Genomic DNA, 20,788 nt, shown 5'->3' with positions numbered 1-20,788 from the left:
TTTCCGTGGTTTCCATGGTTAGGATAAGAAATCCTAAAACAGATATGAGGTAGCCTTGTGAATCTTTCTCCTTTCCAATATTAATTCATTCACATCTAAAAGGGAAATATTGAAAAAATAACAATAAATCACATTAAATATAGGGGGTGATTTACTAAACCTGGAGAGTACAATTAAGCTTTGACAAAAGAAAAACCTGGAAGCTGATTGGTTTCTATGAAGAACTGCACCAGATTTTGCACTCTCCAGCTTTAGTAAATCAACCCCATAATGTCCATATAAACTTAAAAGTCCAAAAGCACCAGTGAAAAGTGTAGACAGTGCTCCATACAAATATGCCATCAAATTTCATATATAACAGTTCTGCTCAGCCTCTCCCCAGCATTCAAACTCATTCACCATCTCATATTGCCTTTCATGTTTCTGATCGGCAAATACAGTTTTCCGAGATGTAAATTCCAACCTCTGTCCCCTTTAGGGAGTCCATCAAGTAGCCCACATCAAAAAGAAAAAGACAGAACAGTACTGTAACATTTATTCATAGCCCAGCTAATCCTACTCACAAGCAATAAAAAAAGCTTCCATCAGTCATCCAAATAACAAGTGTTGTTGGCGCCAGACTTCTCACACCTTCCCCCCCCCCCCCCCGCCAGTATGCTGAACACTCTGCGTCTCACCCAGTCTCCGCCCATGACTTCCGGTACATTACTTCCGGGATGTGGTCTGACATCACTTCCAGTTGCCATGTGGTCAGACACTAACGCATTTCGTCCTTGTGATTTTCTGAAAGGGCTCAGCTGCACTGCACAGCAATACTGGTCAAACACCTATTCATTGGGAAGGGTTAATCCCAGAACTTCCAGACATAACCAATCACCTACTCTATAAATAAATACCTATTCTCTCGACTATCAATACATAATAATAATAATAATAATAATAATAAATGAAATATGTGTACCACAAGGTGTCAGTACATTTTTGGTCCGTTTTTGACTCTACAACCTCCAGCAAGCTCCAATTTCCTCCCAAACTTTGTGTTCAATCTGATTTTAATAAAGAGTTTCATATAAACTTGATGAAGAATAGAAACAAAATATTGAGCAAACAGATAACAAATCCAACCTATTACAACATTATTATACCAAATAAAAGGAAATCATATCACTTACTCTGTAAACAGAAATGGCTGCATGTAAAGGTCAGAAAACAGAGCTGACCCAAAATAGGATAAATTACAAGGCCAGTCAATGTGGCCAATCAATGTGAAACTTTAACTGTCCCTCCCAAACCTTTGAAAATGCTAATTTCCTAAAAGTCAGAGCTTGAGCATATCTCCACTAAATATTTAATGCTAGCTCCTCTAAACAGGTTACATAGGTTAGTTGTGGGTAAAGCGCCTAAGCTCTTACCTTTAAAAAAGAGAGCTCTTGGTTACAACATGAAAAATAAATTCGCAAATCCATGTTCTTTTAAGCTGTCTTAGGAGAGGTTTACTTTAACCATTAGCCGCCCGGCCAATGGCCATTTGGCGGCTTCAAATGCGCTCCTGTATTCCGGGTGCACGCCATTTGGCGTGCTCCCGCACATGCGCAGTTTGTGCTAATGCAGAGCGGTGCAGCAGCGCAATCTGTCACCGGCCGTGCACCTCGGACACGGCCGATGACAGATCCGAGTACCGGCTCCCGTAGCTGGTACCATGTGACCTGCTGTGACCAATCACAGCAGGTCACATGATAGTTGTATACAATGGATGGCTTCATTCATGATGCCATCCATTGTATACTAGTGCCTAGCTGTGAATGGTCACAGCTAATCACATGCACATGTCATGTGATTAGCTGTGACCAAATCACAGCTAAGCACAAAAAAAAAAAAAGCTGAATGAATCGATTTCATTCAGCTAAATGCTTGCTCATAGCAAAGTAATTCTTTGCTATAAGCAAACTGTGTAAAAAAAAAAAAAAAAAAAAAAATACTGATCACTTCCCCAAAGTAGTACAATGTTACTATGGTAACATTGTACTACTTTGGTCATAGTAAAATATGAAAAAAAAATCTTAAAAAAAATAATGTAATAAAAAAATAAAATAAATAAAAAAAAAAAAAATATATATATATATATATATATATATATATATATATATATATATATATATATATATATATATATATATATATATATATATATATATATATTTTTTTTTTATTTATTTTATTTTTTTATTTTTTTTTTTTTCATACTGTCACCAGTCAGTGTCCCTGATCACCGCCATGCCAGTTATATGATGACGCTGTACTGCACTGGTGACAGTATGTAAAAAAAAAAATAGTGAAAATAATTTTTAATTTTTTCATTTTCCGAAAAATTATGACAAAAAATACAACTTCAAAAAACTCGCCATGCCTCTTATGAAGTACGTCGGACTGTCTACTCTGCAAAAAGGGGTCATTTGGGGGATATCTGTACTGTTCTGACATTCTTGGACCTCAAGAAATTAGATTGGCTGTCAGTACTTCAGGATTGATCAATAATCAGATCTATACCATAGTTTGTGAACTCTATAACTTTCCTACAAACTAAATAATACATCCTAATTTGGGTTATTTTCACCAAAGACATGTAGCAGAATACATCTCGGCCTAAATTTATGAAGAACAATTATTTATTTGTAAACTTTTATAACAGAAACAAAGAAAAATGTGTTTTTTTTCAAAATTTTTGGTCTTTTTTTGTTTAGCAAAAAATAAAAACCCCAGCGGTGATTAAATACCACCAAAAGAAAGCTCTAGTTGTGTGAAGAAAATGATAAAATTTTAGTTTGGGTACAGTGTTGTATGACCGCGCAATTGTCATTCAAACTGTGAGAGCGCTGAAACCTGAAAAATGGCCTTGGCAGGAAGGGGGAAAATCACACGGTATTGAAACGGTTAAAGTCAACATTATTCAAAATTTTTTTTTTACTGTTGCATGAAAGGAAGTATGCATGGGGAAGCTTTTATCAACTCTTAATTGCTCACTGTGTCCTTTGTTGTTTGATAGCTCTCACTTCCTGGAGACACAGGTCATAGGGACTATTCTGACTCAACTACAGGATGATAAACCTTATCTCAAGCCATGTATACAGCTATACCACGTGGTGTTGAATTTAGCAATTGCATTGGGTCAGATAGTTTAACTCAATGAATAAACTCACATGTTGAGGAAGTCAGATGAGAAAACCCATTCGAATGTTCCGTTTCATTGCGAATATTCATAGGTAGAAAAATGTTAATGTTGTAGCCTCATGGATGATGCATTCAGTAAGACAGGATACAGTGGAATGACTACCGGAGAGAGGCAGGGGGGAGGGATATACACAAGTACAGTGAGAGAAAGAGTTCAGCTTAGACAGAAAGAGACAGCTTAAAGACACAGAGCAATAATAAACAAGTAATGGTCACAGAGAAATAATAATAAATCAAATGGTGTAATTTAAAAGGGACCGAAAGTGAGGGATACTGTCACCTGGGGGTTCTATTACCCTACTGCATCCAAAGTAAAAAGGTCATACTTAAATAATCTCATCTTAAAGCGCTTTATTGAAAGCTGAGAATAGGTACAATGAACACAAGAGTCCCTCCAAAGCCACCTTCCTCTGATGCATTTTGTCTCTCCCTGGACCTTGGTCACAGAGATTTCATATTGAGGAGGCTCCAGCACACAACAGAGCAGCAGGAACCAGGATGGTTGAGATGGAGGGCACAGTCCAGAAATTCAATAGTCCAATAGAGGTGTCTGATGCCAGCAACACTTCAACTTCCTGGAGCAGTACCAGTCCCATTGTCCAGAGAGAAGCATAGAGTCAATAGAGAGTCAGTCCCAATGCTTAGACAGCAGCACACAACCAAAAAAGAATGACAAGATCCAGCATTTCTTAGTTGTTCAATGGTGATAAAAATTAAAGGGACTGTTGCAACATCATTCTTTCTGGGATTAACATGTTGTCTCCTGCAAGGAAGGGTAAAGCATTGTTTGGAGGAATTACTGTAAGCTCCTTTTAAATGTTACTTGTAAATGTTCCATTGTATGTCAGTTATCATTCATGCTTGACATGAAAAATATATCTTGTGCTTGATCCACTATAAAGCCTTCCTGCCTGATGACTGATATAATCTTCTCTGCTTTTCCAGAAACTCGATGCACCAAGTTCTACCACACAGTAGAAGGTGACCATTTGTTGGGACGCATTTGTCAGGGAGACGTGTGTCGCTGTTCTGAAGGTAAGGTCCACTAAATCAATGGTATGTCATCCTGGCAATGCATTTCTTAGTGAAGTAGAATTTATCTTGACTGTCTCCTAATCACAAGGCCTAGAAACTGAGCTCATAATGCAAAAGTATTGGCAAACAAAGGTACATAGCTGTTGAAAAACAAAATATGTGTGCACCGGAAATTGTTTCTGAGGATAATACACTGCTCAAAAAAAATGAAAGGAACACTTTCAAAACACATCCAATCTCAATGGGGAAATATAGCATGCTGGATATTTACACTGATATGGACTGGGTAACGTGTTAGGAACGTAAGGATGCCCCAACGTTTGATGGAAATTAAGATTATCAACCTACAGAGGACTGAATTTAAAGACCCCGAAAATCAAATGAAAAAATTATGTAGAAGGCGAGTCCATTTTGCTGAAATTTCATTGCAGCAACTCAGAATGGTCCTCAGTAGTTGGTATGGCCCCCATGTGCTTGTATGCATGCCTGACAAAGTCAGGGCGTGCTCCTAATGAGACGACGGATGGTGTCCTGGGGTATTTCCTCCCAGATCTGGACCAGGGTATCACTGAACTCCTGTACAGTCTGAAGTGCAACCTGACGGTGTCTGATAGACCAAAACATGATATCCCAGAGGTGTTCTATTGGATTTAGGTCAGGCGAGCAAAGGGGACATTCAAGGGTATCAATTCCTTCATCATCCAGGAACTGCCTATATACTCTTGTCACATGAGGCCAGGTATTGTCGTGTACCAGAAGAAACCAAGGACCTACCAGTGCAGGGTCTGACAATGGGTCCAAGGATTTCATCCCGATACCTAATGGCAATCAGGGTGCCATTGTCTAGCCTGTAGAGGTGTGTGCGTCCCTTCATGGATATGCTTCCCCAGATCTTCACTGACCCACCCTGGAAGTGCTCATCCTGTTCCTCCTTGCACAAAGGAGCAGATACTAGTCCTGCTGATGGGTTAAGGACCTTCTATGGCCCTGTTCAGCTTTCCTAGAGTAACTGCCTTTCTCCTGGAATCTCCTCCATGCTCTTGAGACTGTGCTGGGAGACACAGCGAACCTTCTGGCAATGGCACAGCAAATCTTCTGGCAATGGCACATACAGTCAGGTCCATAAATATTGGGACATCGACACAATTCTAACATTTTGGCTCTATACACCACCACAATGGATTTGAAATGAAACAAACAAGATGTGCTTTAACTGCAGACTGTCAGCTTTAATTTGAGGGTATTTACATCCAAATCAGGTGAACGGTGTAGGAATTGCAACAGTTTGCATATGTGCCTCCCACTTGTTAAGGAACCAAAAGTAATGGGACAATTGGCTTCTCAGCTGTTCCATGGCCACGTGTGTGTTATTCCCTCATTATTCCAATTACAATGAGCAGATAAAAGGTCCAGAGTTTATTTCAAGTGTGCTATTTGCATTTGGAATCTGTTGCTGTCAACTCTCAAGATGAGATCCAAAGAGCTGTCACTATCAGTGAAGCAAGCCATCATTAGGCTGAAAAAAATAAACAAACCCATCAGAGAGATAGCAAAAACATTAGGCGTGGCCAAAACAACTGTTTGGAACATTCTTAAAAAGAGAGAACGCACCGGTGAGCTCAGCAACATCAAAAGACCCGGAAGACCACGGAAAACTGTGGTGGATGACCCAAGAATTCTTTCCCTGGTGAAGAAAACACCCTTCACAACAGTTGGCCAGATCAAGAACACTCTCCAGGAGGTAGGTATATGTGTGTCAAAGTCAACAATCAAGAGAAGACTTCACCAGAGTGAATACAGAGGGTTCACCACACGATGTAAATCATTGGTGAGCCTCAAAAACAGGAAGGCCAGATTAGAGTTTGCCAAACGACATCTAAAAAAGCCTTCACAGTTCTGGAACAACATCCTATGGACAGATGAGACCAAGATCAACTTGTACCAGAGTGATGGGAAGAGAAGAGTATGGAGAAGGAAAGGAACTGCTCATGATCCTAAGCATATCACCTCATCAGTGAAGCATGGTGGTGGTAGTGTCATGGCGTGGGCATGTATGGCTGCCAGTGGAACTGGTTTTCTTGTATTTATTGATGATGTGACTGCTGACAAAAGCAGCAGGATGAATTCTGAAGTGTTTCGGGAATATTATCTGCTCATATTCAGCCAAATGCTTCAGAACTCATTGGACGCCGCTTCACAGTACAGATGGACAATGACCCAAAGCATACTGCAAAAGCATCCAAAGAGGTTTTTAAGGGAAAGAAGTGGAATGTTATGCAATGGCCAAGTTAATCACCTGACCTGAATCCGATTGAGCATGCATTTCAATTGCTGAAGACAAAACTGAAGGGAAAATGCCCCAAGAACAAGCAGGAACTGAAGACAGTTGCAGTAGAGGCCTGGCAGAGCATCACCAGGGATGAAACCCAGCGTCTGGTGATGTCTATGCGTTCCAGACTTCAGGCTGTAATTGACTGCAAAGGATTTGCAACCAAGTATTAAAAAGTGAAAGTTTGAATTATGATTATTATTCTGCCCCATTACTTTTGGTCCCTTATCAAGTGGGAGGCACATATGCAAACTGTTGTAATTCCTACACCGTTCACCTGATTTGGATGTAAATACCTTCAAATTAAAGCTGACAGTCTGCAGTTAAAGCACATCTTGTTTGTTTCATTTCAAATCCATTGTGGTGGTGTATAGAACCAAAAATGTTAGAATCGTGTCGATGTCCCAATATTTATGGACCTGACTGTATATGGATGTGCCATCCTGGAGGAGTTGGACTGCCTGTGCAACCTCTGCAAGGTCCAGGTACCTCCTCATGCTACCATTAGTAACATTGACCCTAGCCAAATGCAAAACTAGTGTAAAACAGTCAGAAAAGATGAGTAGGGGAAAAAAATGTCACTGGCCTCCACCTGTAAAACCATTCCTGTTTTGGGGGTTGTCTTATTCTTGCCCATCTAGTGCACCTGTTGTTAATTTCATTAACACCAAAGCAGCTGAAACTGATTAACAATCCCCTCTGCTGCTTAACTGACCAGTATCAATATCTCAGGAGTTTAATTGACTTGATGCCATACAAAAAGTGTTCCTTTAGTGTTTTTGAGCAGTGTGTATATAGGCATGTTTTGCCACTAGCCTATCTATAGGAAGGTGAATCTGCTTCCTCCACTGGAAGGTAGCCCCCGACCAGAGCGGTTTCATAGCCTGAAGAGGAAGTCAGGAGAAACTCGGTTTCCTGGTTCCTTGAGGCAGTGTTCCAGTTGACATCTGCGGCCATCTTTGGGTCAGCAGAGTCTTTAGAAGTCCCTACCCCCAGGTTTTGCCTCCCATTTTGCAAAGCGGCTAGAATAGGGAATCGGAGCACCCATTTGTCAGAGAAAGTGATAGCAGCAGGGAAAGGTTCCAGGCAAGTAGGGACAGGCTAGGAACTCGCAATCTCTTACTGTAGCCTCCCCTTTGTGACCGGACTGGCCAGGCCACATTCTGCCCTCTGAAGGCAGACACTGTCAGTACATCTTTACCCACGGCCTCTCTGCCTTGAACTGAACTGTGAGTGTTATCCTAAGCTGCGCTCTCCCATTGGGGTTGTTTGTTGTTGGCAAGTTCTGAATTTATCTACAGCCAGCCTCTGTGTCTTCACTGTCACTGCATCCCGCTGCACCTACCCACATATCTCTCATCTTTGCAAAATTAAAAAAATCAGGACACATTAGAACCTGACCACAACATGTCAATTTTGTACCGTACCACAACTGACTTTATAAAAATATTGAGGTAAGCTCAGACAGACGTAAAAAAATATTGAGGTAAGCTCAGACAGACGTAAAAAAAGAGTGCTTGGTGCCCTTTTAAGTCTCCTTTAAATTCTTCTCCTAGTAGCTCAGTAAAAACGTCCATACTTATTGGGTTTTGCTCTTCTTGTGTGTACATGCACTGTTTGAGCCTTGCCATTCCCTCTGATTTCAGTGGTTTCCCCCAGTTAGAACATTTACAGCACAAGTAGAATGAAGCCTGCGTGCAATGGGCTCTTGGCGCCATTTTTCCATCTGGTGGCTATGTGAACTTACTGTTGGCACAACAAAGCTGACTGTGACTTGACCTAACCTTTGGAAGTCCTCTGAACTGATCTTGCTAAGCATGGAGCTCTTCTACAGTATACCTTGGGTTTCTTGGCTTCACATTATTGCATTAAGCATAACTGTTCCCAAAAATGGAGTCACTATACAAGGAGAAATTGTGTATCAGCCTAACTGTGTAGAGCAGTGGTGGTGAAAATTATAGAGGGCTTCAAGTGTGACCACTGGCACTTCTAGAGGGCCACACAGTAGCAGCACATTTTCATGTATCACATCAAATTAGGCAGTCTATTCAAGGAAAATGGGCTATAATGGGGCTTAATGCCCCAAACTTTTGGTACTGCTGCTTTTTTTTTTTGCACTGTACCGCAATGCTGAAAAAGTTGGAGTGCAATAACCCTCAGCATTGGTATCAGTGGTAGTAATAATAACACGCAGCTTTAGTGTCAGTAATAATAACCCCTAGCATTGGTGTAAGTGACTGCAATAACAACTCCCAACATTGATTTCAGTGACTACAATAATAACCCCCCACATCAGTGTCAGTGAGTGTAATAATACAATAACAATCCCCAGAAAATGTGTCAATGTATGTAATAATCACCTCAGCCTTGGTGTCAATGAGTGAAATAACTCTCATCATTCGTATCAGTGAGGTGTCAGTGAGTGCAATATTAACCCTCAACATTGGTATCCGTGGATGCAATAATAACCCCCCATCATTGGTATCAAGGGATGCAATAATAACCCCCCATCATTGGTGTCAAAGAATGCAATAATAACCCCCATTATTGGTGTCAGTTGATGCAATAATAACCTCCATTATTGGTGTCAGTGGATACAATAATAACCCCCATTATTGGTGTCAGTGGATACAATAATAACCCCCATTATTGGTGTCAGTGGATACAATAATAACCCCCATTATTGGTGTCAGTGGATACAATAATAACCCCCATTATTGGTGTCAGTGTATGCAATAATAACCCCCATTATTGGTGTCAGTGTATGCAATAATAACCCCCATTATTGGTGTCAGTGGATGCAATAATAACCCCCGATCATTGGTGTTAAGGGATGCAATAATACCACTCTCATCATTGGTGTCAGTTGATGCAATAATAACCCCCCATCATTGGTGTCAAGTAAAGCAATAATAACCCCCATTATTGGCGTCAGTGTATGCAATAATAACCCCCATTATTGGTGTCAGTGTATACAATAATAACCCCCCATCATTGGTGTTAAGGGATGCAATAATAACCCCCCCATCATTGGTGTGAGTTGATGCAATAATAACCCCCCATCATTGGTGTCAGGTAAAGCAATAATAACCCCCATTATTGGTGTTAAGGGATGCAATAATAACCCCCCCATCATTGGTGTGAGTTGATGCAATAATAACCCCCCATCATTGGTGTCAGGTAAAGCAATAATAACCCCCATTATTGGTGTCAGTGGATGCAATAACTCCTCACCATTGGTGCCAAGAGATGAAATAATAACCCCCATTATTGGTGTGAGTGGATGCAATAATAACCCCCCATCATTGGTGTCAAAGCAATAACAACCCCCATTATTGGTGTCATTGGGTGCAATAATAACCCCCCATTGTTGGTGTCAAGGATGCAGTAATAACCCCCCTTCACTGGTGTCAACTAATGCAATAATAACCCCCCATCATTGGTGTCAGTGGATGGAATAATAACCTCCACAATTGATGTCAGTGAACCTAATCATTTCACCTGCAGCAGTTAGAGGCTATTGCTCATAATACATTTACTAGGGGACAATTTATGAAACCTGTATTAAAAAAATAAAAATAATAAAAGTGGAGTTGCTCCCTTGCCATGCCCTTTCATGTATAACCTTTGCTCTGATCCCATTTTTTTCTCCAGTTTTTGCAGAAAAAAACTGAAAATAAATAATAAAACAGAAGCATAAAATACTAAAAAATAAGGACGTACTATGATGGATTGGACAGAAAGAAAAATGGGGGGTATGTTACTTTGTTCTTCTCTTACCCTGACTTTTCTTTCTTAAAGGTAACTGCTTGAATGCACAGATATCTGGCAAAAGCTACACTGCTTTAGAGCGAAAAGAAAAAGCGTGTGAAGTTGGGATGGACTATGGTGAGATATATGACTGTTAGATATCTGACTTCTGGTTATCGTCCATCATTAACATCTCCCGACTTGACTATTGCAACTCCCTCCTCACTGGCCTACCCCAACACAGGCTATCCCCTCTTTAGTCTATCCTGAATTCTGCGGCCAGACTCATCCACCTTACCAACTGCTCCATTTCCGCCACCCCCCTCTGTCATTTCCTCCACTGGCTTCCGATTGCCCAACGCATAAAATTCAAAATATTAACATTAAGGTACAAAGCTGTTGATAACACTGCCCCAAACTACATCACCGACCTGGTATCCATCTACCACCCAAAACGCACACTCCGCTCCTCACAAGACCTCCTTCTCTCCAGTTCCCTGGTTTCCTCCTCCCATGCCTGTCTCCAGGGCTTCCCCCATCCTCTGGAACTCCCTACCCCAATCCATCAGACTATCACCTTCCCTCCTCACCTTCAGGCGCACCCTGAAAACCCATCTCTTCAGAGAAGCCTACCCCGCCCTCACCTAATATGCTGATCTCCTCCACTCTTCCAACCACTCCATCCCCCACAGCTATCTCCTCCTGTACCACTCTCCCCTCCCTCCTAGATTGTAAGCTCCAAGGAGCAGGGCCCTCTAATCCCTCGTGTATCGCATTGTATTGTTACTGTACTGTCTCACATTATAATGTACAGCACTGAGCAAACTATTGTCGCTATATAAATATTGTACAATAATAATAATGTGCGGACACAAAAAGGTTACTTGTAAAGGGCAAATTTCAGTCAGTGGCAAATTTGTTGCTCCTGATTTCTGATTAGACATGTGCAGTTTGCTTTGTTTGCATACATTTTTCAGGACTAAAATTTCATTTCCGGAGATTCGGATCTATCCAAATTCCATAGAAACAAATGGAAACTAATTCGAATAAAGTTCTAACGGAAAAAAACTCGAATGCATTTGTTCATTAGTTTCATTCGGATGACGTCATTTTCTAATTTGTTTCAAAAATGATCTGAATTCATTGTGAATTGCTGTGGTTGTTAAGGCCGCCACGTCCTGAACAGCCACGACTCATTTACTATCAGCGGGATTCCTCGCTGTCAGCTGTAAACAAAAAAAGCGTTGGTAAAAAAAAAAAATTATTTAAAAAAAAAACAGTGTGGGGATCCCCAACAGTTCATACCACGCCCCTTGGGTCTAGTATGGATTTTAAATGGAATCCCACGTCAAAAGTAAGGGAAAAAATGGTGCTTCCCCCCAAACCCAGACCAGACCCTTATCTGATTATGCAGCCTGACAGGCCAGGAAAGGGGGCGCAAGTGATCGTCTCCCCCTCCTGAACCATACCATGCCACATACCCTCAACACGGGGGGGGGGGTGCCTTGGGGGAGCGGGGCTTCCCCAACCCAAAGCGCCTTGTCCTCATGTTGATGGGGACAGGGGCCTCTTCCCCACAACCTCGGGCGGTGGTTGTGGGGATCTGCAAGTGGAGGGCTTTTCAGAATCTGGATGTGGAGTATGGGGTACATGTCTCCTGAAGTAGATCCAATGTCAATCACAATTAACGGCGACCAGCACCCAAAAAAAAAACCCTGCTGCCCACCGCACACCAGGGATGTATTTACCACAAGGCAAACAAGGTACTTGCCTAGGGCAGCATTTTTTCGCTCCCCCAAACGAAGGGACACGCACGGCATAGGGACCAGGTGGGATCTGAGAGAGGCTGTGGGCTGCTTGATGGTGTATGCAGAGCCTTGTTCTCATTCCAGGGGATGTCTGGAGCTATGAAAGTGAGTGTTTTTCTCTCTCTCACTGAGGGATGGGGTGGTCAGTGTATGGAGGGTGGTTGTAGTGGAGGGCTTTCTCTTTGTCAAGGGGGAGGGGGTGTAGGGGGTGGTGGTGTTATTTGGTGTCAGGCTCTCTCCATGGGGGGACACGGACAATTTTAGGGTTACCTAGGGCAGCACAAAACCTAAATACACCACTGCCACACACGACGTGTCCCAGTCAGAGACACGCCAAATGACAGGCGAATATGGGGGCACCCCCATGTCTACCAGTTTTGGGCAAGTGTCCCTCAATGCAACACATCACTCTCAGAATGACAGGTAGACATGGGGGTGGGGTTGCCCGGTATATTGACTAAATGAATGCAAAAAGTTATCTGGTTGGATAAAGTGGAGATGTGGGCCCATGATATCACAATCTCTACCTCTTCCAATCACAGAATGCTTTGCACCTATTGAGAAAATGCAAAGTGTTCTCCAGATGGAGCCCATGCCAAGTGAGCAACCTCTTGTATTCAGTAAGCAGCAGAGCATCCATTTGACACCAGACCCAGAAGTTAGTGGAAATTACTAGTGGTGAGTACTACAGTAATTTCCAACTTCCAGAGGGGTTTGGCCATCTATGGTTTATGCATAGATACAAAGGTCCAAGCTGGACCAAGGCAACTATGCAACAAAATTAATACCTGGAATTCATTTTTAAAGGATGTTAAAACCTGAGACCACAAATGTAATATACAGTTGTGTTCAAAATAATAGCAGTCAGACATCACTAACCGGATCAATCACTGTTTTTGGTAGAAATGATATTTCTACATGGCAAATAATTTCCTAGCAGGTGTAGTAGAGTAATAGAAATCCAACAGACCCAACAGTCATGACATGCATGCTGCTGATTCTGCATCATTGAATCACTCATTGAAAGGGACGTGTTCAAAATAATAGCAGTGTGGAGTTCTATTAGTGAGGTCATTCATTCTTTGAAAAACAGGTGGCAATTATTGCCCTTATTTAAGGAAGGAAGGCAGCAAATGTTGTACATGCTGGTTACAGTGCATTTCTCTCTGAAATTCTGGGGAAAATGGGTCGTTCCAGACATTGTTCAGAAGAACAGCGTACCTTGATTAAAAAGTTGATTGGAGAGGGGAAAACATATAAAGAAGTGCAGAAAATGATAGGCTGCTCAGCTAAAATGATTGCAAATGCTTTAAAATGGCAACCAAAACCTGAAAGATGTGGAAGAAAGCGAAAAACTACCATTCGAATGGATAGAAGAATAGCCAAAATGGCGCAGACTCAGCCAACAATCAGCTCCAGGAAGATGAAAGAAGGTGTAAAGTTCCCTGTGAGGACTGTTACAATTAGAAGACGCCTATGTGAAGCCAAGCTATCTGCAAGAAGCCCCCGCAAAGTCCCGCTGTTGAAAAAAAAGACATGTGCTGAAGAGGCTACAATTTGCCAAAGAGCACATTGACTGGCCTAAAGAGAAATGGCGCAACATTTTGTGGACTGATGAAAGTAAGATTGTTCTTTTTGGGTCTAGTGGCCAGAGACAGTTTGTCAGACGACCCCCAAACACTGAATTCAAGCCACAGTACACTGTGAAGACAGTGAAGCATGGTGGTGCAAGCATCATGATATGGGGATGTTTCTCATACTACGGTGTTGGGCCTATTTATCGCATACCAGGGATCATGGATCAGTTTGAATACATCAGAATACTTGAAGAGGTCGTGCTGCCTTATGCTGAAGAGGAAATGCCCTTGAAATGGGTGTTCCAACAAGACAACGACCCCAAACACACCAGTAAACGTGCAACATCTTGGTTCCAGACCAACAAGATTGACGTTATGGAGTGGCCAGCCCAATCCCCAGATCTTATTCCAATAGAAAACTTGTGGGGTGACATCAAAAATGCAGTTTCTGAGGCAAAACCAAGAAATAGAGAAGAACTGTGGAATGTCGTCCAATCATCCTGGGCTGGAATACCTGATCACAGGGGCCAGAAGTTGGGTGACTCCATGCAACACAGATGTACAGCAGTTCTCAGAAACAGTGCGACTACAACCAAATATTCATTCAGTGATTCAAAGGAAAGCAAAATCTTCAAACATTTTTCAGTTTACACCCTGTTCCAAATTATTATGCAAATGATATTTTTCTCATTTACCTAAATAATTGATGTAAATAACAGTCAGCAGAATTCTCATGTTATCAACTATTAAGAGTACAATTCACATTTTATTGAACAAACCACCTAATGATAACAGGATTTTTGTTCCAAATTATTCCGCACAGTAAGTTTCAAAACACTTTATAGGTTGTAAAGAACTGAAAATTGTCATTTGTTGTGTTTGCAGCATATTTACTGAAATCAAAAGCTATTTCAATCAAACTTTTAACAACATTTTAACTTTTTAAACATTTTAACAGGTCAGGTTACATTGTAACATAGGACCCCTTATTTGATAGCAGCTTCACAAGTCTTGCATCCATTGAACTTGTGAGTTTTTGGAAAGTTTCTGCTTGAATTTGTTTGCAAGATGTCAGAATAGCCTCCCAGAGCTGCTGTTTGGATGTAAACTGCCTCCCACTCTCATAGATCTTTTGCTTGAGGATGCTCCAAAGGTTCTCAATAGGATTGAAGTCAGGGGAGGATGGAGGCCACACCATGACTTTCTCTCCTTTTATCCCCATAGCAGCCATTGATGCAGGGGTATTCTTTGCAGCATGAGATGGTGCATTGTCATGCATGAAGATGATTTTATTACGGAAAGCATAGTTCTTCCTTCTGTACCAGGGAAGAAAGTGGTCAGTCATAAACTCCACATACTTTGCAGAGGTCATCTTTACACCTTAGGGGACCCTAAAGGGGCCGACCATCTCTGTTCCCATGATTCCGGCCCAAAACATGACTCCACCACCGCCTTGCTGACGTCGCAGCCTTATTGGAACAGGGTGGCCATCCATCAACCATCCACTACTCCATCCATCTGGACCATCCAGGGTTGCACGGCACTCATCAGTGAACAAGACTGTTTGAAAATTAGTCTTCATGTATTTTTCTGCCCAATGCAGCCATTTCTGCTTGTGAGTATTGGTTAGTGGTGGCCGAATAGAAGGTTTATGCACAGTTGCAAGACTCTGGAGGACTCTACACCTTGATGTCCGTGGGACTCCAGAGGCATCAGCAGCTTCAAATATCTGTTTGCTGCTATGTAATGGTATTTTAGCAGCTGCTCTCTTGATCCGATGCATGGATCTGGCAGAAATCTTCCTCAATGTGCCTTTATCTGCACCAACCCGTCTGTGCTCTGAATCAGCCACAAATCTCTTAATAGTGCGATGATCACGCTTACGTTTTCCTGAAATATCTAATGTTTTCATACCTCGTCCAAGGCATTGAACTATTTGACTCTTTTCGGCAGCAGAGAGATCCTTTTTCTTCCCCATATTGCTTGAAAATGGCGCTCTGCTTAATAATGTGGAACACCCTCGTTTAGTAGTTTTTCCTTAAATTGGGCTCACCGGCCAATCTAATTATCACAGGTGTCCAAGATTGTTTTCAGTGATCAAAAGAGCCCTGACACACAATGCCATCCATGAGTTACACTGAAAAACAAAATATTTCATCTTTGTGACACTTAAATAGAATTTGCATAATAATTTGGAACACGGTGTATATAGTGAGTGTTTGAGTTTGTAAAGAAGAGTACAAACACTGCTATTTTTTTGAACAATCTAATATTCACTTTTCTTCAATTTTTTTTAGAGGAACAACCAGGGGCAGATTGACCATTTGGAAACTCGGGCACTGCCCGAGGGCCCCGAGGTCAGTAGGGGGCCCCATGAGATGCACCTGGTACCTTTTTCTTAGGCTTTTTTGAGTTTGGGCGAGGACACAGGGGCCCCATGATCCCCTATTGCCCGGGGGCCCCAAGAGTTGTCAGTCTGCCCCTGGGAACAACACAAATTTGATGTATTTTTCTTCATGTTTTGATTTGGAATAGAATGTGTCGTGTTCCCAATGCATTTGTGTGATGGAAATAAAAGCTATTAGAAGGATTTTGAGCTTTATTCACTTATTTCAACACACTGCTATTATTTTGAACACAACTGTATATCAGCCTATCCTTCTTTAGATGCGGCAGCTGGTTTTGTTTTCTTTTTAGGCTAAAAACATTTTTAGAAAATACATATTAGCTTAATATTCTTTATAACTTTGTCTCAGTACTGCTTGGACTGGAATGAAGGGGGTCGATCCCCGAAAGCTTGTCCTAAAAAATTAACTGAGTACAAAAAGTCTGTATTTTAGAAGCTGAATGCTATTTTAAAAGTTGAGGGTGCAAGTTCTTTATAATTCATAATATAATATATATGCCAAAAAACGAAAAAAAAAATTCCTTAAAAAGAAATGGACCTACAAAATGAAATTGAATAAACAAAATTTCTACTTAATGAATGCATCCGAAATGGAAACGGAACACATTTTCCAGCATGCACATGTCTATTTCCCATATGTACTCTCCTGCAATGGCCACAATGAGGGGGCTCGTTTGTATAAAAACAAGCACCTGGAAGAATGGGAATCTCAAAAGGTAAGTGGGAACACTCAAAATATGAAAGTGGACAGGAACATATCTGGACCCTAATGCAGGCCATAGACTGGTCGAAAATCGGCTGTTTTTTCGGCCGAAAACAAAATCGGCTGATTTTAGCACCGTTAGTGGGTTAATTGGTCGGATGTTTTTCTGGGTTTTGACACATTTTTTTTATCGGTGAAGTTGGAAAAAAATCGTCCGATTTTGCCGATCGGTCGATTTTTCCGGCAATGATGGGCAAATCGGCCGATCTTTTTACCGATAAAAAATCTGCACATGAGCCGTGACCTGCAAGAAGAAGAAAAAGCATTCCAGTCCGCTATTATATTTGACATGAAAAAGTATTGTGGTTGCAACAATGTATCTATTTATATCCGAATAAAAACATCTGTATCCAAAATGGATACAAATAGATACAATGTTGCAACCGCAATACTTTTTCATGTAAAATATAATAGCGGAGCTCTCTGCAGGGACAGAAGTAATTAAATGTCGGCCGTAGACGGGACAAAAGTTGGCCGATTTTTTTTTTTTTTTTTTTTTTTTTTTTTTACTGTTGGTGGTAACGTCGGCCTATTGAACAACCGATTTTTCTTTTTTTTTAAAAAAAAACAGCCGGTTTTCGACCCGTCTATGGCCTGCTGAGCTTTGTATTGCAGACCCCAGAAAATATAAGTATCCAGTGGCTGACTCCTTCTAACTCCTGGCTTCAATTGGGCTGACTCTTTAGACATGTTAACCATTGGGGCTGCTTACATAGATCCAGGCTTCTTCAGATCCAAGGTCTGCACCCGAAAAATGGTATTCCTGAATCTCCGTATGTATTGCAATTGTATTGTATTTTGCACACCTAGTTATTGTTTCACATTGTTGATGTATTGTATTTCTATAGCATAACCAACATTCTCATTCTCCTGACAGTGTACAAAGCAACACTTCTTGAGACGGAGTATGCCAGTGACTATGATCGACACGTGATGAATATATTGAAAGTCTTTAAGAACGGTAATGTAGCGAATGATCTTTTCTTGTGCAACCATTGTGTGCTTCTCTTAGGGCTCTAACATACAGGCATTAATGCTTACTGCCCTCTGTAAAGCAATCCAGGGTAGATCTCTTTCTGAGTGTAGTATAGCAGTAGTTGGCAGGCTTTTAGGAAGCAAACCATGACTCAACCACCTGTTTTTACCTCCCCACTTACTGTTCCTATAGCAGTCTGGGGAAGAGAAACCATCTTTTCTGAAAGTTACCCATACAACCCATAAATAATACCCATAAAGGCTGTAAAAGCAATCATTTATTCTTCTCTCTGGCTGCATTCTTGCCTCCATACTGTATATCTACATTTTAGTTTTAGCACCCAAAAGAAAAATTAAAGATGACTACAAAAGAGTTTGAGGCCACTTATTTTTTGATAAGTAACATCTAAGCTTTGTCTTCCTTGTCGTTTCTAGGAACCGATGAAAAGGTTTGGGGCCAGAAACGAACCTTCATCAGTCATGTTAAATGTCGGGACACCTTGAAATTTCAGAAAGGACGGGATTACATAATATTTGGCGCTTTCAATGATGTTTGGGAAACAGCAGCACATAAGTAAGTGTTGTCAAAGCCTTAGGAAACTGACGAATGGTCTCATCGATGGAAAAACCACTGGGCATAAAGACATGATTGTTAAGATTTTTAACCCAAGGACCCAATTAAGGAAATTGTTATCCTATTGAATATTCAAAAAGAAAATTATTAATAAAATGGAAGCAAAGCCAAAACACAAACAACAATGCCATATAGCCAGGGCTCATTTTCTTAGAGGCGTACGTACTTCCCACCTCTGAGTCACCCCTTGTCTTTGCCCCATACCCACCTCCGAGTACTGTCCCTTGGTTCTACCCCATAATCTCCTCCCAGTATGAGCCTTGGTTCTACCCCATAATCTCCTCCCAGTACTGTGCCTTGGTTCTACCCCCTAATTTCCTCCCAGTACTGTGTCTTGGTTCTACCCCCTAATCCCCTCCTAGTACTGTGCCTTGGTTCTACCCCATAATCTCCTCCCAGTACTGTGTCTTGGTTCTACCCCAGAATCCCCTCCTAGTACTGTGCCTTGGTTCTACCCCATAATCTCCTCCCAGTAGTGTGCCTTCGTTCTACCCCCTAATCTCCTCCCAGTACTGTCCCTTGGTTCTACCCCATAATCTCCTCCCAGTACTGAGCCTTGGTTCTACCCCCTAATCCCCTCCCAGTACTGTGTCTTGGTTCTACCTCCTAATCCCCTCTTAGTACTGTGCCTTGGTTCTACCCCATAATCTCCTCCCAGTACTGTGCCTTGGTTCTACCCCATAATCCCCTCCTAGTACTGTGCCTTGGTTCTACCCCATAATCCCCTCCTAGTACTGTGCCTTGGTTCTACCCCATAATCTCCTCCCAGTACTGTGCCTTCGTTCTACCCCCTAATCCCCTCCCAGTACTGTGCCTTGGTTCTACCCCATAATCCCCTCCTAGTACTTTGCCTTGGTTCTACCCCCTAATCCCATCCCAGTACTGTCCCTTGTTTCTACCCCCTAATCTCCTCCCAGTACTGATTCCTTTAGAGAATACAGAGCCAAGTATCATTTTTTGTTGCTAAGTAATTTGTACGGAATTTGCAACAATAGACTATACCATAAACAATAGATCCCCCAACAACAATAGACCCCCCCCGCAACAAAATTTCCCCAACAATAGAACCCCCCCAACAACAATAGAATACCCAACGGCAATAGATTCCTAGCAACAATAGATCTCTCCAAGCAGCCTGCATTAATAGATCCTTCAGCAGCCAGCAACAATAAATCCCTCCCTAACCAGTTGATTCCTCCCAGCAACAGTTGATCCCCTAACAACATAAGACCGCCCCAGCAACAACAGACACCCCCTGCAACAATAGACCCCCCACAACAAAATACCACCCAAAAAACAATAGAATCCCCCAACAACAATACATCTCCAGCCACAATAGATCCCTCTTAGCAGCAATAAACACCTCCCAGCAGCCGGCTTCAATAGACCCTTCAACAGCCAGCAACAATTAATTCCTACCTCAACAGTAGATTCCTCAGAGCAACAGTTATCCCCCTAGCAACATAAGACCCCCAGCAACAATAGATCACCCCAGCAACAATAGACCCCCTAACAACAAAATACCCCCAAACAACAATAGATCTGCACAACAACAATAGATCCCCCAGCAACAATAAACTTCCAGCAATATTAGATCTGCTCAGCAGCAATAGATCCCTCCTAGCAGTAATAGACCCCTCCCTGTAGCCAGCATCAATAGCCCTCTTAGCAGCCAGCAACAATGAACCCCTCTCTCAACGGTAGATTCCTTCCAGCAACAGTTAACCCCCTAACAACATAAGACCCCCCCAGCAACAACAGACACCCCCCCCGCAATTGCTCTTTTATCCATTTCTCATCCCTTAACTCCCCATTCCCACTTACCATGCCTCTGGACTTGCATAATATGTGTAATGTGCTGTACATTGTGGCAAACATAACGCATAGCTGTGAATGGGCCCTACAATTTTGATGAATAATCAGCAAGTCCACTTGACCTCTAGATATCTTATGACCTGGTTGACAGAAAGCCTTCACTGATAGCATTGTTATTCATTTCTCATCTATTCTTTTAGGTATACCTACATCATCGGGAGCGGCTCCTGGGTCGAGTGGTGGCCAAACAGCAGGGAGTGTCAGAGTGAGGAGTATGAGGAACTCTGTGATGATTTTTACAGCGTTTCTGAAGATTTGGCCATGTTTGGTTGTGGAAGATGATGGCTGTCAATATCCTTCAGTGATAAATACCAGCAAAAGGCATACAATATATTTACTGTTTATTTTTCATATTTTACAGTTTCTTTTTTTCTGCACAAAAATAAAGAATATTTTATGTTTTCAAA

The 20,788-nt window shown here is 41.7% G+C and overlaps 1 protein-coding gene across 1 annotated transcript in view; it reads left to right on the top strand.

Moving 5' to 3' along the window:
* LOC149453933 (venom factor-like) overlaps positions 1-20,788 on the top strand; it is a 374,515-nt gene extending 353,727 nt beyond the window's left edge. The window contains exons 37-41 of the mRNA XM_089687988.1: positions 4,174-4,263; positions 10,394-10,480; positions 17,775-17,858; positions 18,308-18,446; positions 20,522-20,788. Of these exons, the coding sequence (XP_089544114.1) occupies positions 4,174-4,263; positions 10,394-10,480; positions 17,775-17,858; positions 18,308-18,446; positions 20,522-20,663 (542 nt within the window). The 3' untranslated portion in view covers positions 20,664-20,788. The remainder of the gene's footprint in view (positions 1-4,173; positions 4,264-10,393; positions 10,481-17,774; positions 17,859-18,307; positions 18,447-20,521) is intronic.

The sequence above is a fragment of the Staurois parvus genome, unplaced genomic scaffold (genome assembly GCF_062004578.1).
Source record: "Staurois parvus isolate SC_StPar_1 unplaced genomic scaffold, SC_StPar_1.0 ptg000444l, whole genome shotgun sequence".
Classification (NCBI taxonomy): Eukaryota; Metazoa; Chordata; class Amphibia; order Anura; family Ranidae; genus Staurois; species Staurois parvus.
The sequence above is the reverse complement of the archived record's forward strand: the minus strand, read 5'-3'. Positions and strand labels throughout refer to the sequence as shown.